Source organism: Chinchilla lanigera, unplaced genomic scaffold (assembly GCF_000276665.1).
Source record: "Chinchilla lanigera isolate Chin_1 unplaced genomic scaffold, ChiLan1.0 scaffold00048, whole genome shotgun sequence".
NCBI lineage: Eukaryota > Metazoa > Chordata > Mammalia > Rodentia > Chinchillidae > Chinchilla > Chinchilla lanigera.
The window spans coordinates 4,886,024-4,913,861 of NW_004955449.1; the positions used below are offsets into that span (position 1 = coordinate 4,886,024).

At 42.0% G+C, this 27,838-nt stretch overlaps 1 protein-coding gene and 1 long non-coding RNA gene across 2 annotated transcripts; one reads left to right on the forward strand and one right to left on the reverse strand.

The window, feature by feature from the left end:
* Nucleotides 1-84: 84 nt before the first annotated feature.
* On the forward strand, nt 85-26,348 carry Ccdc173 (coiled-coil domain containing 173). Its single transcript, XM_005393253.2, has 9 exons — nt 85-245; nt 5,544-5,770; nt 7,932-8,105; nt 8,216-8,409; nt 13,110-13,266; nt 16,077-16,216; nt 19,802-19,994; nt 21,061-21,225; nt 25,010-26,348. The coding sequence occupies exons 1-9, from the start codon at nt 197-199 to the stop codon at nt 25,352-25,354; spliced, it is 1,644 nt and encodes a 547-aa protein (XP_005393310.1). The 5' UTR covers nt 85-196; the 3' UTR covers nt 25,355-26,348.
* Nucleotides 4,170-8,735, reverse strand: LOC106149557. The gene is made up of 3 exons (XR_001235816.1): nt 8,620-8,735; nt 6,915-7,075; nt 4,170-4,993 (listed from the first exon to the last, which is right to left on the reverse strand). It is a non-coding gene; the product is annotated as an uncharacterized LOC106149557 (long non-coding RNA).
* Nucleotides 26,349-27,838: the final 1,490 nt, after the last annotated feature.

Here is a 27,838-nt window from a genome sequence, read left to right on the forward strand (position 1 = left end):
CCGCTTCCGGCGCAGGCGCAGTCTCCGTTCTCCAGCCCCGCGGCGCCCTGGAGCGCGTTCCTGGTTCCTCGGCGACGACTGGCGTCACTTCCGTTGGTTGTTGCCAAGCAACCACGAGGCCTGGGAAACACTGCGGGCTGGATCCGGCTCAGCGCTAGTCTCTCCAGGTCTTGCACGCTGGGGGCAAGTAGCAGAGATGCTGGTGCGGTTTGGACGGCGCTCTGGACAGGCGAGAGAAAGCAAGGGTGCGTTAAAGTGGCCCATTCGGCACAGGGGTTGTTTCTGGCACTCAGGCATGTGGCGAGAGATGACGGTACCAAGTGAAGGCTTCGGTTACTCTTTGAAATGAGCCCCACCAACTCGAACGCATCCCCAGTTAGCTTTGTTGGACTCTGGAAGTTAGACCGGTTAGCCTGCTGTGAATGAGTGGAAGAGGGAAAGGGGACCTGTGGGTGGGTAGAAGAAAGTTTACAGAAATAGAAATGGAGAAATCATAAAACATTTGAGACCCCCCAACTTACTGGCTGGTCAGATGCTCAGCCAGTTGCAGCCCTGGAGTCTGGTACTTGAGGAGCCCCCGGGTTCTTAGGTGTTATTATTTACTCAGTGAACTGGAATATGTTTAGGAAATATCAGACACCTCTGTAGCTGTGCGGCAGACTTGCTGAATGTCTTAGAAGGAAATATCTCAGTTCCTTCCATTCTTTTTCTTTTCTTTTTGTCTTTTTGAGGCAGGGTCTCGCTATGCAGTTCAGGCTGGCCTTGAGCTCACTGTGTAGCCCAGGCTGGTCTTGAACTCTCAACGATCTTCTGGGATTACAGGCGTGCTCCACCAGGCCTGGCTGCTTCGCAGGATTGTAAATTTTAAAAAGCGCTACTTGACATATTGCAATTTAGAGAATCTGTTATAAAATTTTGATTTTGCAATAAAAATAGGTAAGTGGGACTGCTAAAGAACTTTTTATTAATTCCCACTGTAATAGTTTCTTAAGCCTGTAAATTCCCAGTATACTGTTGTCATGGTAACAACTAGAATGTTGGGAATGTGAACTACTTTCACGTCATTGTCGAGCTTCTGTTAGCAATACCTCCCCTCCCAGTGCCAGGTACAGAGGCACAACACACGCTTCTGCCATTTTCTGACCTGGCCACAGGTTCAAAGCAGTGGGGCTCCCTGATTTTGGATTGGAACCTCTAGAACCACGAGCCAAAGTGCCTTTCTCCATGAAGCACTTTGGGTATTTCTCTGTAACACGCAAAGCTGATGAACACCTTTGGAAAAATCTCAGTTTTTTAAAAAAATCTCAATTATGAGGTTTATTATTTCACCTGACTCAGGACTCACTGGATATGTTTGTTAAAATGATCTGTGGCAATTACTTTTTAAAAACTTTTTATTTACTTTTTGGTTTTTTTGAGACAGGTCTCATTATGTATTCCAAACTGGTCTTGAACTGATGATGTAGACCAGGCTGGCCTCCAGCTCATGAAGATCCTCTTGTCTCAGCTTCCCAAGTACTGAGATCACAGGGGTGCACCACCACATCTGGCAGTCTGCAGCAGTTGTTAACATTACAGCTACCTGAGGCAGTGCTGTAATTTAAATGTGTTCCCTAAAAAGCATGTGTTGGAAACTTAACCCCAGTGCAGTGGCATTGGGAGGCGGGGCCTACTGAGAGGGGTTGGCCATTGGGGTGGCTGGATTGGAGCCGTCATCATGGAGTGGATTGCTTATAAAAAGGGAAGTGTGGCTCCCTTTTACTTTCTCTCTTGCCCTCTCTCTGCCTTTGCCCCATGGGATTCCTTCCACAGTGTTACAACACAGATGCTAATATCTTGATCCTGGGCGTCCTAGCTCCAAGAACAGTGAGCCAATCTCTGATCGTTATGAGGTATCCAGTTTGAAGGTATTCTAATAGAGCCACATGAGATGGACTAAGATGAGCATAGATAAAGCTGAGGGCAAACAGCAGGCTGACTGAAACACACGAAAAGAATGGGTGGGAAATGAACTATCCATAGGAAGCTTTTGAAAGATTCTGACACATTTCTGGGAATCTACAAGGCCAAGTGCATGCATGAACTATGCACATGCCCAGAAAAGACATGAAAATGCCCCCCATCACCTCTAAACGTCCTTGAGGCATGCTACCACGAAGCTAGGCTCCTACCGCTAAGCTATAGTCTAGCCCCTCTAATATCATTCTGAATGGTGAGAGACTGAAAATATTTTCCTGTAGATCAGGAACGGGACAAGGATGCCACTTTTTGCACACCCACTTAATATTCAGCTGGGAGTTCCAGCTAGAGCATTCAGACAAGCAAAACAAAAGGCCTCCACATTGGAAAGGAAGAAGGAAAACTATATTCATAGATGCATAATATTCTACACTGAAGTCCTAAAGAGTTCGCTAGGAAATTTCATGAACGAATAAATAAAGTTCAGTAAAGGTGGAAGGATAAATGATCAATTTGCAAAATTAAAGTACATTCATATACACTTGTAATGAACAATCTCATAATGATAGGGAACAATTTCATTTATAACAGCAGCAAAAATGCATTTGAAAAAAACCTCAGTCACACACACACACACACACACACACACACACACAAGAAAAAAGATATTAGCTGGGCATGGTGGCACATGCTTGCAATCATAGTTACCAAGGAGGCTGAGGCAAGAGGAATGCAGATTCAAGGGCAGCCTGACAACTCAGTAAGACCCTGATTCAAAATAGAAAATAAACAGGGCTAGGAATGCAGCTCAGTGCTTCCTGGGTTTAGTTCCTGGTATCACACACAATACACACACATATGCAAACACACAATTTTGTAATCTATACAAAAGATGTCACTAATGCAGGGCCAGGCATAGTGGCACACACCAGGAATCCCAGCACTTGGGGGAGTGCGGCAGGAGGATCAGCATGAGTTTGAGGCTAGCCTGGGCTACATAGCCAGTTTAAGAATAGCCTGAATTACAGAGTGAGACCCTCTCTCAAAAACAAAACAAAACAAAAAAACCCCAAGCAAAACAACAGAAAATCACAGGTACATGGACTGGCTTTAGATACCTTTAGCTCACTTGCCACCCTTCCCCCTGCCCCATTTAGCTTTTTTCTGTCTCATCTCAGTAAGACTGTCCTCTGACAACTAAACTCTGGTAGACTAAATCACGGCCATGTGAAGTCACCTGCGGGGCTTTCCGGCTCCTCAAGGTTATAGGGAGATGAGGCCCATCTGTGGCAGCTCAAAATAGTAAAACGCCTGTTCCACTCTTTCTGGGGACTCTGTCGTATTTCTTTTTTTTTTTTTTTTTTTGGTTTTTCTCCGGTACCGGGAACCAAACTCACGACCTTGCGCTGTTCCTAATTAGAGTCCATGAAAAGGTCTACTTGACCAAAGTATGTCCTGAGTGCAGATACGCTACTGAAGTCGAGATGGCAAAGAGGAGGGGCCCCATGGTGCTCACACAGCTTTCTGACTTCCTGTTTTTCCCCTCCGCTGCCAGAGCCCACTCACCACTGTTTCCTCTGCGGGGAGTAGCTCCTGCCAGTGTAGGCCATTTGCTCTACTGAGGTACTATTAGTAATTGTGTGCTTCAGTTGGAAGTGGTGGCACATGCTTGTTGCTAGCACTCGGGAAGTTGAGGCAAGAGGGTCACTGTGAGTTTGAGGCTAGCCTGAATGATATAGTGAGGCCCTGTCTCCAAAGTAAATTATTTTCCAGTAAAGAAACAAGTTAAAAAATGTTTGTCTAGATTCACATAGTTTGAAATATAGTATGTTTGGAAAATGTCCAGGTGGTCTGACTCCAGTGTGTTACAATATCTTTGTTGTACCTGGCACACCTATCATTATTCAAAGGCCTTTCCTATTTTTGTGAATTTCCTTTCTTATCAGCCCTAACTCTTCAAGACGGGAGGCAGAATTTACTTTTTTCAGCCTCCCTTGCAGCTAGGGTACAGGCATAGAATTGCAACTTAACCAGTCATTGGGCATGGTGCATGCCTGTAATTCCAGCATGGGCGGCTGAGGCAGGAGGATTGCTGTAAGTTCAAGATGTTTGAGACCAGCCTGGGCTACAAAGTGAGCTCAAGACCAACCTGAACTGTATAGTGAGACCCTGACTCAAAAAAAAAAAAAGAAAAAAAAAGACTCAATGAATGAATTTTATATGTGCCAGATTTATTTTCTGAAAAGACAAATAAAGAAACAAACAGCAGGTGGGATACATTTTCTAAAGAGATTGGCAATAAAAGTATACTCATTTCAGAGGAAACAGCAGTAGACATTCAGGTATATGATACTGAGCAGGACAGTTCATAAATCGGGCCAGGTGAGTGAGTTGTCTACCGAACGCCATTTGCCATGGGTCTTCACTGGAACCTCATGATGTGATTTGTGTGAGGTTTGAGGTGTATACCTCTTCCAAAGATGACTCTCTGGCTCTCTGGGAGACCCAACAGGGTACTTAATATTCCTTAATGAAGTCCTTTTCTGTTGAAACTAGTGGAATGAGTTTGGTTGCTAATAAGAAGAATCTCAGTTGATTAAAGGGGCTGGAACATTTCTTCAAAGAGAGCAGTTAATGAGCTCCACTGTATCATTTAGGATGCTTTTGGGTTTGTATAAGAGAATCCCCAACTCAAATCATGTTCAAAAGTAAGGAAACCGATTCATATAACAGGTACCCCAGACTTAACTGGGGTTGATTTGCAACATAATGAGGTCACCATTGTTCTAGGTCAGTGATGGCACACGCTTTAGAGTTTTCAATGCACAAATACCCATCTGTGGTACGCGTACCATAGGTTCACCACCACTGTCCTAGGTTCTTCCTGTGATTCTTCTTTGCAGTTCACACTAAGCTTCACCCAAAGCTGGCCCCTTCTGTGGTTATAGGATAGCTACCTCTCCATCTTCCTTGCTTCCTTGTTTATATCCAGTTGGAGAATCTCTTGGGTGTCTCCCAGAAGAACAAGGAAGCACTTTAAAAAAAAAAATCACAAATAAACCTTTCATTCTCTTCCTTTGCTTAATGGAGAAATAATCATTGGCAAGGAGATGCAAGTACCTGCGGACGATCAGCCCCGCCCCCCAGACGGTAGTCGGTTCTCCAAGTCACATTGCTGTTGCTCAACGGGGAAGGAGTTGAGTCCGTTACACAGTGTGTGTACACCCACAAGATGACGCACTTATACACAGAACGAAGAGGATCCACTGTGAGCTCCCACATGCTTAGCTTTGAAAACTTTAAAGCAACCTATTGAAGTAGTTGTTACTGATCTCAGTTTTAAAGAGGAGGGCACCAAGGGCGAAGTTAAATGATGTGCTCAAGTTTACTCAGTAAGCACATGACCAAAGACTCAAATCGATGTCTCCATATTTTTTTCCACTTCATCTCAGCTATTCTTAAGAAGAGTAAACTAAATATTTTCAACAATTCTCAGGTGTCAAGCCAATTTAGAAATTTCTGAGGAACAATATCTTAGAGTCTTCCTGAATGTTATTAGTAATAATTTTTAAAATTTTCATTAGACATAAGGACCTCTGAAGATGGTGGACTTTCCTACCCACCTCTTCTACCGAGCAAGGTGGATCTCCGGCAGGTCACCATAATTCCACATGATGAGTGGAAAAGGATTCAGGAGAGCCTGGGCGGTTTGACAAGAGAAGCAGCTGCTCTTCATGCAGAAAGAAAGGCAAAAGAAGAAATGCACTTGCGATCCCAAGAACTGGTAAAACACTGGACTAATACCTATGCGGTAAGTGTTAATCCTCTAGAAGTTCACGTGGCCCTGAAGAATTACCCTCGTTTCTACATACTTCTTTATGAATAATTCTATGCATAAAGTATTACAAAATACATTGAAACACATTTTAATAGCTTTTTTTTTAGGTGGAAGGAAGTGATATACAATAAGCTAGATTTAAAGTGAACATTTTGATAAGTTTTGATGTATATATACACCCCAAGCCTTCATTGCAATGGAGATCATGAGTGTACTGATCACTCCAAAATTTCCTTGTGCACTATTTAACTTCTTCCTACTCCTCTCTATCCCTGGCCAACACGGATCTACTTCTTATTGTTACAGGTTTCATTTAACACAATTACTTTTATTTTATTTATTTATTTATTTATTTATTTTTGAGACAGGGTCTTGCTATGCAGTTCAGGCTGGCCTTGAGCTCACTTTGTAGCCCAGACTGGTCTCAAACTCACAGTGATCCTCCTGCCTCAGCCTCCCAAGTGCTGAGGTTACAGGCGTGCACCACCATGCCCAGATAGCACAATTATTTTGAAATTCATCCTTGTTGTATCCATTGTTCATTTTTATGGCTAAGTAGCATTCTGTTGTATGACATGCTGTAGTTTATTTATCTGGTCACTTGTTCATGGTTTGGCCTCAACCAAATATTCACCTTTGAGTTGTTTTCTTTTTTTTCTTTTTGCTATTAAAAATAAAGTTACCAAAAAAAAAAAACCTTAAAAAAAAATAAAATAAAGTTACCATGAACATTCATTTAGAAGTCTATATGTGGACATGTGATTCCATTTCTCTTGGGTAAATGTCTTTTGTAGGAAATGGAATTCTTTTGCATTTATTTGTAAACCTAAATATTAAGGGCATATGTAAATTACAATCTAAAAAACCTTATTTTTAAAAAACCTTGGCACATAAAGGTATGATAGAGTGATACATCCCCTCTACATTGTTTTTACATAAAAGTAGCATGCTATGCACATCTCCATAGGTTTTGGGGGGTTTTCTTTGGTACCAGGAATCAAACTCATGACCTCAGGCTTGCCAGGCAAGTGCTTATGCCACTGAGCTATACCCCGAGCCCTCCATAGATGTTAAAGAAGAATGAATGAAGATGCACCTTACCAGCAGCAATACTTACTATAAACCCATCGTAGTTAAAACTGGGACGTAGGCACAGATATTGACAAAATAGAATAGCTCGGATGAAACAGCCTGGAACAGTGGTGGCGACCTATGGCTCCTGTACCGCAGCGGAGTGTTTGTAACATTGAAGGCTCTGAAAGGGTCACCACCACTGGCCTAGAAACAAACCTGTGTTATGTATGAGAACTCAGCATAAGAGAGAAGCCGCACTGCAGATCAGAAGGGAAAGCATGGGGCAAATTTGATAGCTGATAACTGTGATAATTGGTAGATGAAAAATACTGAATTCTATACCAATTGTAGAGAATATTGAAAATGAATTTTAGCTGGATTAAAGCCCCAGTTTAAAAGCAAAACAATAGAATGTTCATATAAATTATAGAATCACAGGTCATAATTACAGACTCATATAACACAGTCATCACAAGTAACTTCTTCTTCAGACATGGGAAGTGTGGCTGCCAGAGGGGAAGAAAGATCTCACATGACAGAGACATTGAGTAAGCTCCTCAGATGTCTGGAAGAGCATATAAAAATGTGCTACTCTTGGTTTTCTAAAAGAGCAAAATCAGTAAAATATATATTTATTATTGGACTAGGGAGGAACGTTGGAAATAAACATAGAAACTCATACTAGAGGTTATCTTAGCATGAGAGGAGACAGCAGATGGAAATTAGAATTGGAGGGGGAAGTTCATTGTGTACCTCTATAATATTTTTGGGTTTTGAACCAGGTAAAGTATATATACCCAAAGAATTGGGTATATATATAATTTCAGAAATTAGCTCAAAACTGTGACTTCATATTTATTAAATATGCCAGTGCAGTAAAACTTACAAGGACAGTTCAAATTATCATCGTGCTAAATTTTGGTAAAATTAAATTGCAAAATGTAAACAAAAGATTGCTTTTGGGTTGGGGGTACAGCTTAGTGGTAGAGCACTTACCTTGCATGCCTGAGGCCCTACATTTGATTCCTAGCACTGCAAGATTGGCTGTGTCTTTTTACAGGGGATGAAAGAACAGAAACTTAAAGCCAAAAAAAAGCGCGATGAAGAAATTGAAGCCGAAAGACAAATCCTTGATCTGGAGGAGGAAATACACAAACAAGGACAAAGAAAAAAGGCCATTGAATATGCAAAGCAGTATCAATTTTACCAGACAGAACGAGTGAAAAATTTTCATGTACTATTTGGATTTTCTTCTATCTTTATATATTCAACATGCATAATTGATTATCATCTTCACATAAGTAGATGTTATTTCCTTAAATACTGCAATTTTTTTTTTTGTAGTCAGGATTTCTTCTCAGTAGAGCTATGAAAGAACGTGATATCCAGATTGCGTTCCGTAAGAGTAAGATAAAACCAGACACCAAATGGGAAGAGCAGTTGAAGCTCAACATTGAAAAAGCTTTTAAAGAAGAGCAGGAAAAAGCAGAAAAACAACACAGAGAAAGAATGGCTCTTGCTGAGGAGCATCTAAAACAGTACGTATGCATAAATTACCTGCTTTGTACCTTCCTCATTTTCTCATAATGGATATAACTGTATTTTGTAATTATGAAGAAGCACATGCTACCGTATGTAATAGAAAAAGGACAAAGAAAGAGGTTAAGACTCACGAGCACACCCGCACACAGAGACTGTGAGAGTCCACCCGTGGCTGACGGCCTGCTGGCGACAGGCGAGTAACGTACCAGCGACGCCACAGTTGCCCAGGAGGGGGATTTGACCAAGAACCATAAAAACACGCGTTGGAAAGAAACTGAGCAGAGTATCTGTCCATACTGCAAAGCTCTCGTTCCTTCCCTAGGTAAGTAAGCCTTTCTGTAGAAAGAGGCTGGCACACCTTGCTGAAGAATATGATGCAGCCTTTCCCTGAAGTTCGCTGTCTGGGGGAGGAGGGTAGAGAAATGGAAAACGTACATTTAGAATGTGATGATAAATGTTCTGGAAAATATATGTGGAAAATGTGTGGAAACCTGTGGAAATCCTGACAGTCGATCCCATCAGCTTTCCCCCCAGAGGGAAAATCATCATAGGGTCATTTGTACACACACACACACACACACACACACACACACACACACACCGTGAGATCATCTCGGGGAGGGCAGCAGGAGGAAAGCGGGCTCAGGTGACTTCCGCTGACTTCCGCTGTGTACAGATCTCAGCGCCGGCCTGGCTGGCACTGTAGTCCAGGCCACTAGGCCCAGCGTCAGCATCGAGCAGCCTCCCTGTCTCCATCTCAGTGTCTCACGCGTAGCTCAAATGTGAAACGTCTGGCACAGAGTCACTGCTTTTCCACGGTCCTGAGGACTTCCCACGGGCACCGTCAACCACCCAGCTCTGCAAACCGGACACCTCGAAATCCCCCTTGACTCCTCATTTTCCAGAATCTACCCTATCAGATCCATCAGGAATTCATTGTTTTTCCTCTCTGAAATGAATCTTGAGCTTACTTCTATCGTCTTAGTCCAGGCCACTTTCATATATTTTTGTTTGTTTGTTTGTGTTTTTTGTTTTCTTTTGTTTTTTGCAGTGCTGGGGATCCATCCACCTTTTAATTGGCCCCATATTCTTTCTTATTCCCCAGTCATGTTAGCTATTAACTACAGAGATACTGTTAAATTGAAAATTGATCATATTCTGGTGCCTTCACCACTTCGGTGGCTTCTCGTTCATTTAAAATAAAATGGGCGGGCGTGGTGGCACACAGTACTTGGGAGGCTGAGGCAGGAGGATCACCAGGAGTTTGAGACCAGCCTGGGTTACACAGTGAATTCAAGGCCAGCCTTAACTACATAGTGAGACCCTGTCTCAAAAAAAAAAAAAAAAAGAAGCTGGGTATGGTGCCATAAGTCTGTCTTCCTAGGGTTTGGGAGGCTGAGGCAGGACTGCCTTGAGTTTGAGGCCAACCTATGCTGTACAGCAGGACCCTGTCTTAAAAAAAAAAAAAAAAAGTGAAACAGAAACTCAGTCATGCCCGGAGGGCCGGTGTGATCTAGCCTCATCTCCTCTCAACCTCCTCTGCGCTCCTGCCCCTGGCTTATCATCGCCCAGCTCTCCCAGGACCTTGAGCACTGCTCCTTGCCACTGTGCTCCTTGCATACTTTTTCTCTGAGCCGGAACCTTATTCTCCTGTTCTCCATCTGTGGGCTTCTTCCTATCTCCAAGGGGCCTGCCCTGACTTACGGGGGAGCTCTGCTCAGAGTGAGCGAAACCATTCCGACATTATTTTCCTTAGCTTGCTTTCTTGTAACACCACAATGTGTAATTACACTGTCTGTTTCCTCTGTTTGCTATTGCCCATACACTCACTGGAAAGTAAGCTTCCTGAAGGCAGAAACTATTATCAGCGGCGCGTGAGAAACGACCCACAGGCTTTATGTGAGCAAAAGGCTGGACTTACGCTGGGCGCAGATAGGCTAAGATCGTGAATGATCTGGGCAGCTGGCTGGAGGAGGAGTAAAGTTTTTATAGGGTTTGGGGCTGGGGTTATAATCCCAAGGAATCTGGGTGACATGTTTAAGGGCAAAGTTCCCAGGGTGGTCAGTGCAGGTGTGCGGATAATATTGGACTTCCTGGCACCAGGGAAATCGTATGTCCTGCCCTAATTTTCTTTATGGCCATCTTCTGTTTGCTGAGGGCAGCGCGGCCCCTTCGTGGTTTCCTGTTGGTGGTGAGGGTGGCTTGTTTGCCGAGAGGGTCTCTCTCAGGTCAGGCCTGACAGGAACTGTCTGCTTTCATCATCAGAGCAGAAACTCAGGAAGTAGTTGTTCGGTCATTGAACATGAGGTCTACGGATTACAGAAGAGTTAAGTACGAATCTTAGATGTCTAGCATAGGCAACTGAAAAGATGGTGACCCTCTTCACCAAAATAAGAAAAAGAGACCAAAAAGACCAGATTAGAAGGGGAAGACGGTGCGTTCGGTTTTAGACATAGTGAGTATAAAGTACATGTGCGCTAGCCAGGCGGCGATGCCTAGTGTGTTGTCTCTGTAAGAATCGTCTGTCCTGTAACAAAGGGTGGGCTTCATTGTTTGTATCTGATTCCCAACTTCTCTTTAGGCTTCAACCCTGCCTTCCCCTTTGGCCCCTATCTGGACGAGCTGGTAAGGGCCCCGGAACTCAGTTCAGCTTCCCTTGATACTAGCCGGAAGTATAACTGCCCCCTACACAGAAACTTGCCCCAGGCCCATCCTTTAGCGAGAATGAAGACCCTAACCCTCCCCTTCTGCTGGACCTGAGCCCATCTAGCCCCTTCGGCACCAGCCGGCTCTGTCTGGGAGTCGTCCTGTAAGACTTCACAATTCTCTTGGTGGGTGGGGCGTTGTTAACCGTGACACTTGAACCAAATTTTGGGCAGCATTCCCTCCTGCTTTTACAAGAGGACTACCCCAGATCTATCTAAGCTTGAGAATAGTGTCTGGGCCCGACAGACACAGGTTTGGAATGGTCGTCAGGGCAGACATCTTTGGCTCTGGCTGGAGAGCTCATTGGTACAGACTGCCCGGTGCCCTAGGGTGGAAAAGGACCGGGACTCAGCAGGAAGCAGTTTTCAGGGCAAAGTGATTACTGATGCCTGCTCTGGGCATGGGAGTTGGAAGTAAGCTATGAATGTTATGTATTTCTTCTTTGAACCGGAGGACCTGAAATTGCCCTCAAATTGTTAACTTTGCAGTAAGACAAATTACCCACAATAGTAAAAGTCTTTATTAAGAGGAGATTAAAATTGTAATTATTCCAAATGTTATGCATATTACTGATATTTTTTCACTGACTCTGAGCTATTTTTGTAATTTTTGTTTTTCTTTTCTTTCCATTAAAAAAAATTGCTTTTTGTAGTATGGGGGATTGAACTCAGGGCCTTTGCACTGAGCTACATCCTCAGCCCTTTTTATTTCTCATTTTGAGACAGGGTCTTGCTGAGTCAGCAAGTTGGCCAGGCTGGGCTTGAACTTGCGATCATCATATGTGAGCTCCCCAGGGTGCAGGGATAACAGGTGTGCACCACCATCCCCAGCAGCACTTTCTATCTTATCCATGCACAGAATAGGCAAGATGTTTTGCTAAAATAAGGAATGATAGAGAGGATGCATGGATATAATGTTAGTTATGGATTTGCTAAATGTTAGAGTTGTACATTTTTTATATCTTGTCTTCCCTTAAAATGGCAATTTTAAAACTTCAAAAACTTATTTTCACAAAATTGAATATCTCTTTTTATAAATGCTTTAAATCTTGATTGCAATAAACTCTTGTGAGTTTATTATAATATTGATAGATCTAAAATATTAAACAATGTTAAATAAGAAAACAAGAAGTTGAAAACTTATTTTTTTAAGGACAATCATAAACCTGGTTGCTCTGAATGGATGTAGCGCTCCATACAGCGAGGACTCGCCTGCCTCGGACTTGGCTTCCCGAAGCATAGTCTTTCAATTTCCTCTCCCTGAAGCCGAGAGGACCATTCCTCAGCTGTCTGCTTAGGTTGTTGATTGCCCTGTGCCTGCCGGTGGAGGAAGACATCGGAAAGCTGGCAGGTTGCAGCGCCGGGCCTGGCTGCCAGGGCGCGTGGGTTCCCTCGGGCAGGAGGGGCCTTTGGGCGCGGACGTGGGGCTCCTGGGAGGGGCAGAGGCGATGGTGGAGGTCAGCCTCCCCGATGAAGGACTCGCACACAAGCCCCGAGAGCCAGCGTCTGGCGGGGACACCCGAGGCGGCAGCGGGCCGCAGGAGGGTGGCCGCAGAGCGGCCAGCGGGGTGAGGGGACCTGGGTCGCTCTCCCTCCATCCAGCGCGGCCTCTGAGGGCCCGGCCCTGGGCCCATGGAGCCCCGACCAGTGCCGCAGTTGGGAAGCACTGGAGCCTCGGTTCTTTTCTGTAAATAAGGTCACCATTCCCCCTTCCTGTCACTCAGCTAACTGCTTCTTTCTCAAGAAAGGGAACATGCAGAGCTTGTTTTGGTGACGAATGGAACAAATTTGGAAGCAGGGAAAGTACTGAGGATTCTAGATTTGTTTGGATTTATTCCAGTCACTGCTATTTAATGTCTGTTCTTTTCCCAGAGAAAAGCACAAGTTCTTCCTAAGCTTCGAATCATCCCACATTAAATCCGATTTATTTCTTTAAAGCATAACCGAGTTTTTCTGACTTGTTCTCGGTTACTGTTGCGTTTTTGCTTTAGAATAAAGGAACACGAAGAGGAAAAAGAAAAAAGGAAAAAGCTTGAAGAAAAAGATGCCGAGGAGATCAAGCGACAGAATTCACTGTATGAAATCGAAAGGAGAAAAAAGTTGAAAAAGAAAAAAGAAGAGATAGATGCAAGCAGGAAGCTGTTTTTTGTAAGTTTAAAATACAGAAGTTCGGGGCTGGGGATTTAGCTCAGCGGCAAAAGCGCTGCCTGGCAAGCGCAAGGTCGTGAGTTCGGTTCCTGGTACCGGAGAAAAACAAAAAACAAAAATACAGAAGTTCAAAAAGTGTATAAAGCCAAATGCCTAGCTTTCAATATCATAAAAAAAATAGTGGAGTAGAACACAAATCTCCATGCAGTCCTGAGGGAGCTGCTTGCTGTGGTTTTGTGTGTACGCTGTGAGTTCTCATGCAGGGAGGAAGAGGAGGAGTCTTCTTTCCAAATGAATTTTGTGGTCCTCAAAATGAGAGTGCTAAGAATTATGTTTGGTATCTGTTGTGCTATTAATATCTGTTTAGTAAGTGGTAATATTTTGTGACTGTTGCAGTTTATTTTGTAATTTTCATATTTTTCTTTAAAATTAGTTTTTATTCTTAAATAATCCATCCAGAGTGAAAACATCAAACTTCAAAACCCTTAGAGGAAGAATAGCAGTTCATTGCACCTTTCCTTCTGCTCCCTTTTTTTTTTTTTTTTTTTTGTACCAGGAATTGAACTCAGGACCTTGTACTTGACAGGCAGGCGTTTGTGCCACTGAGCTATATCCCCAACCCTCGCTCTGCTTCCCACACAAACCTATTTTCTAGTTCTTTTACCTGTTTCTCCTGGGAGAAAATTATACCCTAAGTTCATATTTCTTTCTCCCTCTCTCTCTCTGTGTGTATCTGTCTCATCACACACGCTAGACAAACGCTCTACCACTGAGTTATACCCCCTCAGGTCCTGTATGTATATTTTTAAAAATATATTTGGTTCTGAAAGCTATATATCTTGGTTTGTCAGTTTTAGAGATTTTTCTGCCTCTGCCCTGGTAGTTGAGGATTTAGCTCTTTTCCTTTACAGCCTTCTTCTTATCCCCCTTAATCCCCTCAGTAATTATCACAACTTTACTGAAGTCATTATGAGGCTTGTATAAATATTTTTCCCTGCCAAGCTGAGCAATATACTATGATTTTATGTCCTTGATTATGTAAATGTTTATTTTTCCACGGTTAGTATGAGTGTCTTTATTTTCTTTGTTTTTAGTTGCTTTGATGACCCTTTTCTTAACCCTTTTTTTGGTGATCAGTTTTGATGACTTCAGTTGTTCCATATTTTCTTTCATTGTACAAAGTCTCTGTGTGCATTGCAATAAATCACAAAATGGAACGTGTAACAAATCATTCAAAATAAGCACTTTTAACAGTTTAGTGTTTTTCTGTTGACCAGTTTACGGGCTGTGTGTGTGGAGGATTGAATACAGGACCTTTACACTGAGCTACATCCACAGCGTTTTCTTTGTTTCTTTCTTTTTTTTTTTTTTTAATTTTCTTTGTTTTTGGTCTTTTAGTTTGAGACACCATCTTACTAAGTCGCTAAGTTGCCCAGGCTGGGCTCAAACTGAAGCTCCTAGAGCTTCCTCACACTGAAGCTGCCTCAGCCTCCTCAGTGCTGAATTATAAGCGTGCATCACAACACCTGGTTGAGGGTGTGGGTTTTTAAAAGTAGCAGCCCAGAAAGCAGAGGAGTACCTGGGGGTGCTTGGCACGTAGCTGACTCTGAGTTTTAAATATATTGGAAAATTAAACGTTGCCCCTAACTTTTCTCTTAAATTAGTTTGTACTCACAGTTACAGAATAAATGACTATGTTGATATTCCCAGACTATGGTGTTCAAAGGCGCCCATTTTTATGGTCATAAACTCAGGCTGAGGTCATGGAATAGACGCTGATATGAACAGATTCTTATTTTTGTTTGAAGAAATAGTAACATACTTTAAAATTTTATGTTATAGCACTCATCCCTATTTTCTTCTACATATCTACAAAAAGAAGGTCTAGACAACAATCTAGTAGCAGTGACTGAGTCTGGTGGGGATCAGGAAGAGGTAGATAGTGAATGAAGCAGAAGAACACCTTACATCTATGTTAAAATATTTAAAATTTTGAACCAAGTGGCTCTATTAAGTATATAATATATTATTTCTTCTGGGTATTTATTTATTTATTTATGAGCGAGTTTTTGCTATGTAGCCCAGGCTGGTCCTGAACTCTCAATCCTGCTGCCTTAGCCTCTAGCCATGCACCAGCCACTACACCCTCCCAATCATGTATTTTTGATTGAGCTATTTGAAAAGAAATAAAAAGACATTAAGGTGTAAAAGTCACTCATTGCTGGGCATGGGGGCGCATGCCTGTAATCCCAGCACTCGGGAGGCTGAGGCAGGAGGATCGTCACAAGTTCGAGACCAGCCTGGGCTACAAAGTGAGCTCAAGGCCAGCCTGAACTGCATAGTGAGACCCTGTCTCAAAAAGACAAAAAACTAAAAACTAAAAATAAAAGTTACTCATTATCTCATACCCCAAGAGAAACATTTGGCATGTTTCTTCCAATCATACATATATTATAAATTTGTACTTATTTATAAAATTGGAACATATTGTAGTTTTTTATCATCTACTCTTCCCTTCCTGATTATTTCTATTTTTCCATGTCATTGAGATTATGACTTGTTTAACCATTATGTATTACTGAGCATTTAGAGGGTGTTTTCTTTTTTTTTTTGCTATCATAATTAGATTAAAATGAAGTACATGGTACTTAAACTTTTATCCACACATCTGATCATCTCAATGGGATACATTTCCCGGGAATGAATAACTGGGTCAGAAGCTATGGCCATTTGACAGCTTCTTGTTAGCTACTGATATGTTGAAAGATACTTTTCTTTGTCATGGAATAATGTACATTTATTTCCCCAAGGAACATATGTATGATAAAAACATCATCAAAGCTGTCGAACAGCAGCAGCAAGAGGAAGAAGATGAAAAGGTTCGAATATTTATCAAAGCAAAAAAGCGTCTGGCACAAATGAGGAGAGAAAAGGAAGCTGAAACGCACAGGTAGGACTTTGAGGACTTTTAATAACTTGTGTAATTAACAAAGTGCTGAGGCCAGGTCGGGGGTGGCACACGCCTGTAATCTCAGCACTTGGGAGGCTGAGGCAGGAGGATCACCGCAAGTTTGGGGCCAGCCTGAGCTACAAAGTGAGCTCAAGGCCAGCCTGAACTGCATTGTGAGACCCTGCCTCAAAAAGACAAAAATAAATAAATAAAATAAAGCACCGAGATTATTTTCTAATAAATCAGAAAGTATGAGAGTAGTTTTTAGGAATAGAAGTCTCAGGGCCAGGTATGGTGTCACACACCTGTAGTCCTAGCCCTCAGGAGTGAGGCAGGAGGATTGCTGTGAGTTCAAGGCCAGCCTGGGCTACAAAGTGAGTTCAAATCCAGCCTGAAAATTATTCCATTGAAATGATCAGATGTATAATTAAAGGCTTAGGCACCATGTACTTCATTTTAATTATGATAGCAAAAAAAGCCACCAACTCTCTAAATGTTCAGTATTACACAGTGGTTAAATAAGTCATGATCTCAATGACATGGAAAAATACAAATAATCAGTAAGTAGGGGAAAGAGTAGATTATAAAAATATTACAGGGCCAGGGATATAGCTTAGCAACAGAAGCGCCTACCTGGTAAGCGCAAGGTCCTGAGTTCGATTCATAGTACCAAAAAGAAAAAAGAAAAAAATTATAATATGTTCCAATTTTATAAATGTAAATGAGTTCAAATTTATAACATATGTACAATTGGAAGAAATGCATCAAATGTTAATAGTTCTCTTGGGGTATGAGATAATGAGTGACTTTTATTTATTTATTTGTTTATTTAGTCTTTTTGAGACAGGGTTTCGCTATGCAGTTCAGGCTGCCCTTGAGCTCACTCATAGTGAGACCCTGTCTCAAAAAGACAAAAAATAAAAAAGAAATAGCGGTCTCAGGCAGCCAGCAACGTGCTGATGTGCTGGGCTGGGCTGCCCAGTGTCTCTGGCAGGGGCTGCAAGTGCTCCCTGCTCTGCAGAGCTGCGAGTGGGGCAGGCTCGCTGGCCACACGTGTTACTGGAGCTGGGGAGACAGGTAAACTCAGAGCAGGGGGACTGGCGAAGAAATGAAGGTGGCCTACACCCTAGGGAACCCCACATTGCAAAGGAGAAAAAAGAAAATGACCACCAGAGAAGTGTCCTGAAGCAGCAGAGTGTCGGTAAGAAGGGAAGTGTCGCTGGGCCGGTCACGGGAAGAGCTGGGCCAGGCTGGAGGGTGCGGCCCTGGTGGGGGCCCTGCCCCACGTGCATGAGGCCCTGTGTCCCATTCCCAGCACCCACAGAGAAAGGAGAACAGGAAAAGGAAATGCAGGGATTAAATAAGGTTTCATAAATGCAGTGCCCTTCATACCAGAGGCCTCCTTCCGTAGCGAGCAGTGTGGGGTGGCTCGGGAGGGGAGGAGACCAGGATGCAGGACAGAGCGTTGCTCTCCTGCTTTTCTCTGGTGCCACATCCACTGCCCCACTGCTGAGTCTTGCAGTGGCCCGTAGGGCTCTGCACCTGCCCCGTCCCCTGCTGACCCCACTTGCATCTTTCCGACCGCATCTCTCACTGTATGCTCCTTTTCTGTCCTCTCACCTGCCCTGGGCTTCCCTGGGGAATGCTTAGCTCCAAAGACTGTGTATCTTGCTGCATTAAGTCTCAGAAATAGATTTTTTAAATTTTGTTTTTATTGTGGTTGTTTCATTTTGTTTTGACACAGGGTCTTGCTCTGTAGTTTAGGCTGGCATGGAACTCACAATGATCCTCCTGCCTCAGCCTCTCAAATGCTGGGATTACAAGTGTGCACCACCACACCTGGCTAACTCTTTCAAATGCTCAAATATTACTTTTCGTGGAGGCTTAAAATCACATCTTTTATAGAGCACTGGCCTAGCACAGCGAGGACCTGGGTTCAATCCCAAGTACAGCAAAAATCAAGCAATCGAATCACGTCCTTTAGATTAATAACTACAAAAACAAAAAAGAAGAAGAAAATCTACACTCTCATCCGCTTCTGCATCAGCTTTCTTTCCCTATAAACAAATGCCCGAGACAGTCAACTTAAAAGCGGAGTTTTATTTTGGCCTGAGCTTTGGAGGTGTCAGTTTGTGGTCAGTTGGCTCTTTGGCTTCGGGTGGGCGTGGGGGTGTTGGGAGCACATGGCCAGATGACAGGGAGCCAGAGAGGAAGGGCCAGGGTCCTCCCAGGGCACAGCCCGAGGGACCTGACTTCCCTCCCGAGGCCCAGACTGCGAAGTTCTGCACCTCCCATCAGCATGCTGTCCCCAGTCGCTGTCACTAAGGCCTTCACTGCTTAGCCAAGGTACTGTCTAGTTCTTTGTTTTATTTATGCGCCTCCTCCCAAGCCATAATGAAAGCTCTGTGAGGACAGAGATGTTTAATGTTTTGTTCAAGTGTTATATCCTTAGCACCTGCAGTAGGGCCTGGTGTGTAGTAAGCAGCCAGCAGTTAGGAAATCCTAGCTGAAACTGCACCCTCTCCACAGGCTTTCCTCCTTCCCCTCCTTGGTCTCCACCACTTCCTGGCCTTCCGAGCAGGTATCAGCTGTTGCTTTATACGGCTCTTTGCATAAATGTCTTTTGTCCACTTCGTAGTTCCCCTGGAGCATGCACCGATCCCTTGTGATCATTTCTCACATGCTGCTTTGCAAATTCACTCAATAAATTAGCGATTTGTCATAACTAAAATATTTTGTCCAGTTTCCTTCCCCTGTTCCTTTAACAAAATGCATCTACTGTTTATGATGTAACAGTCGCATACTTGGCTCTGGACAAAGAGAATCTATCTGGTCCTGACCTTGGGCCTCTCACAGTGCAAAGGGAATGAGACAATAAACAGATCAAGTCAACAAACTGCTATGAATACATTCCAGACAATGTATGATGAGAGGATTTAGATGACTTCTTTTTTCTGTGCTGGGATTGAAGCCAGGGGCCTCACACATGTGAGGCAAGCGCACGACCACTTAGCAACGTCTCTGACCCTGTATCTTGATAACTTTTATTAGTTATTTCCTAGGTTTTATGTAAAGAAAAGTCTTTTGTGGCACACGCCTGTAATCCCAGCACTTAGGAGGCTGAGGCAGGAAGATTGTTGTGAGTTTGAGACCAGCCTGAGCTACAAAGTGAGTTCAAGGCCAGCCTGAACTGCATAGCAAGACCCTGCCTCAAAAAGACCAAAAAAAAAAGACAAAAAGAAAAAAAAGAGAAAAAAAGAAAAGTCTTTTGTGGCTTAATCCTCCAGTGTTAAACAGGTAGTCTAATAATATTTAAAAAATTTTTTCAATGTGGAGAATTATACCTTTTTTCCTATACCTACATAATTATATGATACATGTTTTTCTCTATGGATTTTTAGAATATGCTACTTTATAGCTATAAAAGTTGCTTTCGCCACAAGTAATCCATGCATAAAGGGAACAATGAGTCTCTTTTTAGTTTTATAGGAGAGATAAAATATCTCAGACTCCCTAATTAAATTCCATTGGCTCCATTACAGATCTGTTCCTGCAGATTTGACAAGTATGGTTACTTTGTTATAGGTTAATGGAGGAACGGAGAGAAAAAATAAATAATTTCCTGAGTGAACTAATGAAAGAGAAACTTGATAATGCAGATTTGATTATTGCTAAAGATATTGCAGAAGCCGAAGCTGAATGGGAAAAAAAAGAAAAAGAAAAGCGTGAAAAAACCAAAGCGGATTTAAAAGCAATCGCAGAACACAGAGCCCTTATGGTAATCAATGAGGTTATGACAAATACAAATAGACAGACTTACGACTTTTCCACTCTGGTTTCTATCCCCGCTGTCTCCTTGACCCAAAACTAGCAAGTGTGAAAAACAAGCTATGAATTGTCTTTCTATCGTCCTGAAGTCAGACAGTGTTTACTTTCTAACAGATGACATGATAGTTGCTTACAAATGAGACATTTGTAAATGTAAATACTCCCGTTTCAGAACCATCTTAATATACAAATAATATTATTTAATGTGTTTTTTTCTTTTTGTGGTACTGATAATTAAACCTAGGCCCTTGTGTAAGCTTGGTCTTTCTAAGCTTCAAGGCTGGCCTTGAACTTGCTATCCTCCTGCCTCAGCCTCTCAAGTAGCTAGGACTACAGACATGCGCCACCATGACTGATGCAACATACTTTTCAAATAAATGTTTTACAGACTAACCAAATAAAAATCACCAAATAACATTTCTATGTTTCTTAATCTTTTAAAAAAATGTATCCCCTCCATGACTGCCATAACATTTACATTGGATAGCTTGTAAACATTGTCACCATTAAATTTTCACCTACAAATATCATCCTATGTTGAGAAGCCTGTAAGTTCTTTTTTTTTTTTTTTTTTGTTCCTACATTTTTTTCTTTGTTTTGCAGTACTGGGGTTGAACTCAGAGCTTTGCGTGTGCCATGCAAGTGCTCTACCACTGAGCTACATCCCGGCCTTTTTACAATTTTGATACAGGCTGTTGCCCATGCTGGCTTCAAATTTGCCATCTTCCTGCATCAGCCTCCCGAGTAACAGGGAGTATAAGCTCCTGCCACCAACCCCAGCTTGAGTTTTTTTAATCAATAGAGACCCGGCTATATCACTCCACTTAGATTTCTTTTGGGTGTTGCCTGATAATTCAAGAGAGTAAGTCATGTGGAACCAGTGTAGGTGCTTACACTTTTCTGCTGCTGCATTGCTCCCGGCTGACTTTCTGCTTGAAACTTTCTAACTGTTCTTTTTTAGTCAGAACTGGTTGCTAAAGCTAGTTTTAATCTTCCCTTTGCTTTTAAACATCTAGATGAAAAATAAAGAGGAAGAAGAAAGACAAAGGAAAATAGAAGCTAAACAACAATTGCTGGCTGTCATGAAAGCAGATCAAATTTTCATGGAGCAGGAAAAGGAGAAGAAACGCAAAGCTGATATAGAACGCCGAGAAGTTCAAGATGCCCATATTCGACAGATGGTAATAATTCCTGATGTTTACCTCTATTTCAGGGATAAATGTGGAGTAGAGAATTTGCACTAGTTTTTTGCCTTCCATGCAGTTTCTTTTGTTGGGTAAGAATAGCGGTCATTATGTTTATGATACTGCATAACATGTCAAAAATGTGAATTTTCTTCTTTTTAATCTGCATTGTGGTTCCCATACTAGGCCTTTCTTTTACACAAATGTTTATTCTTTAGTTTCTATTGTGTTAGTAAATATTTTTAAAAATGCAGATATATGTGATAGGCTATACCTATCATCTTCTTGGTTTTGCTTTTTCCCTTTGTTGCTATATCCAAGACCATGTTGACGGGGACCTCATGGATTTTGGTTTGGAGGGGAATGGAGGGGGTTGTAGGCAGCAGAGGAGCTGGCATCCAGTCATTTCTGACTAAACGCTGTTTTCCAAAATGGTGATACCAGTTGAGTGTGGTGGCTCACACCTGTAATCCCAGCACTCAGGAGGCTGAGGCAGGAGGATTGTTTCAAGCTTGAGGCCAACCTGGGCTACAAAGTGAGCTCAAGGCCAGGATGAACTGCATAGCGAGACCCTGTCTCAAAAAGACAAACAAAACAAAACAGTGATACCGTTTTCCGTTCCTATCAGCAGTGACCAGAAGCACAAGCTGCTGTACATCCTTACCAATGCTTGCTACTGACACCCTGTAACATTAGCTTTCCTAACGTGGGGTGTGCTTTCCTTTGCATTTCCGTGATGACTGAAGATGATGAAGATCTTTTTGGGTCCTGGTTAGCATTTGTATGAATTCTTTATAAGATGTCAGTTTAAACTTATTGCCAATTACTTAATTGGGTTGTTTTTGGTGGTGGTGCTTTTTGTTTTGGGTACCGGAAATCGAACTCAGGGCCTTGCACTTGCCAGGCAGGCACAGTGCTGCTGGGCTATATCCCCAGCCCCTTTTTGGATTATTTTGACTATTGTGAGCAATGCTTCTGTGAACAGTGACATACAGGTATCTATTTAAGTCCCTGCAGTTGGTTCTTGTGCTTCTGCAGAGTGGAATCACGGAATCCGATGTTAATTCTGTGTTTAGTATGTGGTGGAACCACCGTACTTTTTCACAGTAGCTGCACCATTTTATAAAACGTCCCACTGACAGCACACAAGGGTTCCATTTCCTCCCAACGGCACTTGAAAGTGGTGTCTCGGTTCGGCTTTAAATTGGGATGCGGAGCATCTTTTCATGTACTAATTGCAAGTTAAACCAATTTATTAAGAGCTGGCACATTTTGCCAATACAGTTATCATTCTTTTGGCAGTAACATCCATCATGTCTTCTTAACTATATTTTCTCTAAGTTATCTTTCTACCAGTATATTCTACTCAAAATAAAACTACAAAGATAGGGGTATCTGCTGAGCATGGTGACACACTCCAGTAATCTCAGCACTTGGGAAGGTTTTTTTTTTTTTTTTTTTCGTTTTTCTCCGGTACCGGGAACCGAACTCACGACCTTGCGCTTGCCAGGCAGGTGCTTTGCCGCTGAGCTAAATCCCCAGCCCCTACTTGGGAAGTTGATGCAGGAGGATTGTTGCCAGTTTGAGGCCAGCCTGGGCTACATAGTGAACTCAAGGCCAGCCTGTATTATACAGTGAGACCTTGTATCAGAAAAAGGAAAGGGCTGGGGATGTAGCTTAGTGGTACGGTACTTGCCCAGTATGTGCAAGGCCCCAGGTTCAGTCCCTAGCACTGAAAAAAATAGAGTAATCCCAGGCAGGCTCTTCTTGTCCCATAACACAACCCAGGGCGCTGGGTGCAGTGGTGCATGCCTGTAATGCAGCACTCCGGAGGCCAAGGCCAGGAGGATGGCTGTGTTTGAGGCCATCCTGGGCTACATGGTAAGATCGTCTTAACAAAACAACACACGCTGCTTGGCAAGCACAAAATCCTGTGTTTGATTCTCGGTACCAAAAAAAACAAACCACAACAACAACACACGAAACAAAACAGGGCTTTCAGTGTTCCTGAGCCTTTGGAAGTGGTGCTTGTGTGTTTCTTCTTCAGTGAAATGTTTGTTTGGTCCCTATTTTTGAGTTGGGTTGCTCTTACTTGTTGGGATTTAGTTCTTTTACATTCTGAATATTAATCTCTTAATAGAAGTATGGTTTGCAGATGTTTTCCCCCTCCTGTAGGGCGCCTTTCACTCTTTTGATAGTATCTTGGGTGCACAAAAAAGGTTTTAATGTTCATCAATCCATTTTGTCTTCTTCCTTTTGTTTTTCATCTTATGCTTTTGATGTCGTACCTAAGACATCATTTGGAAAGCTAATGTTGGGCTGGGGGTACACCTCAGTGGCACAAAGTTCGATTCTTGGTACAAAAAAAAAAAAGCTAATGTCATGAAGCCTTTTCCTATGTGTTTTGTTCTGAGACTTTTATAGTTTTAGCTTTTAAGCTTTATATCTTTGAAACATTTGGAGTTAATTTTACAACCTTTTAGGTGAAAGTTCAGCTGCATGCTTTTGCACGTGGATATCCGGATCTCCCAGCACCATTTGTTGGACTCCTTTTTTTCCTTGTTGAACCAATTCAACAACCAGCACATATGCCTTACTTGAACTGTTTAACTCAGTAGTAAAAAAATTTGCTATTTCACATTTATGTGGTTGCTTGAGTCTGTCATAAATTTCAGTTCATTGAAGATATTAGGTTTAGGATACTATTTTGTACTGGAGTTTTGGGTTTTTAAAAATATTTTCATGGATATAAATATGTTCGTATGTAGATGAATTTATTTTTATAAACTTAAGTGTTTTTTTGTTTGTTTTTTGAGGCAGGGTCTTCCCAGGAAGTTCAGGCTAGCCCTGAACTCACTGAATTACCCAGGCCGGCCTTAAACTCAAGGGTACTACTCCTGCCTCAGCCTCCTGAGTGCTGGGATTACAGGTGTGCACCACCATGGCCAGCATTATTTCTTAAAATGCTGTAGAAAAGACAAAATGAAAAGTTGCTAACCATTTTTTCACAGAAAAGGCATTAAAACTACTTCATCCAAAGCAAATTAATAACTTTTATAAGACAAGAATTTTATAAAATATTGGTAAATTGGCCTTTGGCAAATTGCCTGTTTATTCCACTAAATCCCTCATCAAACTTACTCATTGTTCCAACTTTAAATCCTTGGAAGACAGGACATAATTAGCTTAATTACAAGTTACAAATTTAATTACAAATTAAAATTACAAATATTCACTGATATTTGATCTTACTGGCTGGGGCATATTGGACTGACATGAGACAGCACAGCTGAGCAGATGTGCCTTTTTAACTGCCAAAAGGGCCTGTCTCGTAATGGCTACAACAGGGTTCTAAACTTACGTGTTTTTATCTGAATTTCATACTTTTAACTATTTTGTTATATCATCTGTTTAAAGATGTATCACATAAGGCTATCAGGTAAGTCTGGAGTCACACTTCATGCAGCATACTATTCTAGAATCAATGGGAGTTTCTGAAATAAACCATAACATTATAGCATATAGTTCTCAAATCTGAATTTGTAAATTATCAACCAGGGCAGAAAATTATACCTTCTTTTGGAGATAAATTCTTGCTAATTTGCTAAACTGCCCAGGCTGAGTTTGAACTTGTGATCTTTCTGCTTTAGCCTCCCAATGGTGGGATTATAGGTGTGAGCCACTATGCCCACCTATACCTACATTTTCAAATGCTACATATATTTACAAAGATAATGTTCTTATCCAATACTAAATTGTATTTCATTTCTTTCCCAAATAGGCCAAAAATAAATTTAATGCACAACAAGCAAGAGAAGCAGAATTAGAGTATTGCAGACGTACTGAAACTCTTGCAGCTGAAAAGGAGAAAGAATTTCAGGATTATGCCACAGCAGTGATTGACCTTGAATCTGAATCAACAAGTAAATATATTTACCCTCTTGTAAAAGCTGTACAGGAAGGACCTGGAGGTGGTCGTGGACCAGCTTTGGTGGACAGAGGTGGATTAAGACCAAGCTATCAAGCGAATGATTTTACTGGAGTCCAGCTCCCTTTTTATAATTCTCAGGGATTGAAGTATAATAATTTACAGAAGTCGAAGGGAAGGCTAGGTTTTACGTGGTAGAAAATTTTACATATAGAAAAGACTATGGTTGTAGGAAACACGAGCTACAAAAGTAATATACTGTGCTAATAAAGCTGCTTTTCATCTCAGTACACTTATTCCTGATTTTCTTCATGATTTCAACCCCACCGTTAGCTGATTCAGTTCCCTTTTTTTTACTGTAAATACATGAGGGCAAATTTTACTCAAAATGTGCACTTTGGTATCAAGTGCATTCACAATATTGTGCAGCTATGCCTATGTATTGCCCCGAACGGAACCATGCACCCATTAAGCAATCACTCCCCAGCCTCCTGCAACCACTCATCTGCGTTGTCTCCACGGATTTGTCTAGTCTGTGTATTTCATATAAACGGGATCCTATCACTGGTTTGGTGTCTGGCTTATTTTAGTGCATTTTCTAGGTTCATCCATGTTGCACAATGTACTGTAATCATACTTTATTCCCTTTCCATATTTCCTTCCACAGCAAAAATTCATATGCTTGTTTCCTGTCCTTCAGTACTTAAAAATCAGTTATAACGGATGTTATTACTAACAGTAAGATTACTGACTTCTTTGTGGTTTACTTCATAGAGCGTATCTCACTAGATGTGTTCGAAGTACTGTTTGAAGTCACCTAAAACAATTCTAGTTTTGCCACCAACTTGATTCAGTAAGTCTTAATGAGTCGCATTTGCCTGCTTCACAGATGTGTGTCCGTGTTAACTGCCTTTAATGTTAACTACATTCACACTGGTGGAAGGTTGTCACCCTGTGCAACGGGAACTCCAAACACGCTAAGCACGACTACTCCCTACTTCCCCCTTCCCTCTACTTTTGGCCATCACCATTCTGTTTCTAAAATCCTGACCACTGTACATACCTCATATAAGTGGACTCACAACTTTTTTGCTAACTGTTTTACTTTGCATAATGACCTCTAGTTTCATCCAGCATGGGATGTGCATTTCTTAAGACTGAATAAAATTCCACTGTGTTGTGTGTTTTTCTATATATTTATCCATTCCTTTTTGTAATGGGCCTTGGATTCCTTCCACCTCTTAGCCATCATGAGTAATGCTGTTGTGAACATGGGTATACAAATTACTCTTTGAGATGCTATTCTTTTTGGATATACACCCCGAGTGGAACTGCTGAATCACATAATTCTACTTAAAATTTAGGACTTTTTTTTTTTGCATTGGATCCAGGGCCTCACACTGGCCAGGGAGGTACTATGCCACTGAGCAAAATCCCCCGCCCTCTACTGTTTTTTATAGCAACTGCACCATTTTACATGCTCTCCAACACTTAGCAGCCAGCCTAAGTTGTGAAGTTTCAACTTGTATTTCACTAATGATTAGTGATGCTGAAGATGAGGTGGCAGGCATGGGGATTGAACCCAGGGCTCTGCGCATACAATACTAAATTATACCTACTTTTAATGTCTACTCAGGGCCTGTTAAGTTTTTTCTCTCCCATCCCAGGGCCTTTGCACCAAGCTGCCAGCCCCAGCCCCCTCCTGATTTTTTTTTGAAATTCTGAGACATAGTCTTAAGTCACTGATTTATGCAAGGCGGGTTTACAACTTTTAGATCCTGCCTCAGCCTCCCAAGTACTGGGTACAAGTGTACACTGCCATGTGTTGTAGTTCCAATATATTCTTATCAAGAAGTGATTTACAAGGCTGGGTGTGGTGGTGCATGCCTATAATCCCAGTACTGTACTAGTGAGGCTGAGGCAGGAGGATAGCTGTTAGTTCGAGGCCAGCCTGAGCGACAAAGTTCAAAGGCAGCCCTGAATAGTGAAACCCTATCTCAGAAAGACAATTAAAAAAAAAAGGGAAATGACTTACAAGTGTTTTTCACTCCTTAGCTTGCCTTTTCTTTCGTCTGTTCTTTTTAAAAGCAAGCATGTGCAGTACCTTACTCTTACACAGAACCATTTTAATAGCTTTTAGACCCTTAATTCCTTTTCCAGCTGGCAGAGTATTTTTGCACGGGCAAACCTGTTAACCAGATACAAACAGGTATTTGGGTAGTTTTTAGTGCTACAAATTTCTGTAATTAGCAGCTTTCATGTTCTTCACAGGGTGCCTCTCAGACAAATAGGAATGCTGGGTGAAGGCATAAATTATACAGGGTATGAGACCAAAACTGAAAAAAAAGTTTTGATGTCATAATCCTCTAGGAATGTGAACTTACTGCTTCTTCCGCACTGATACATCCTAAACTCTGCATGTAGCATGTGCTTTAGTTAGGTGAACTATTTAAATGTTAGGTATTACTTAGGGACACCATGTTGATACTGGAATGCACGAGGCAATGTGAACAAAGTCTGCAAACCTGCCATACAGCCTTTCCTTTAAATTTTTCTAAAAGTATAGCTTATTTAGTGATGATTCCTAATTTTAGAGAGGTATAGCTCTGTGGTAGATCACTTGCCTAGCATGCATGAGGCCCTGGGTTCAATAGTACCATCACCAAAAAGAAAAAAAAAGTA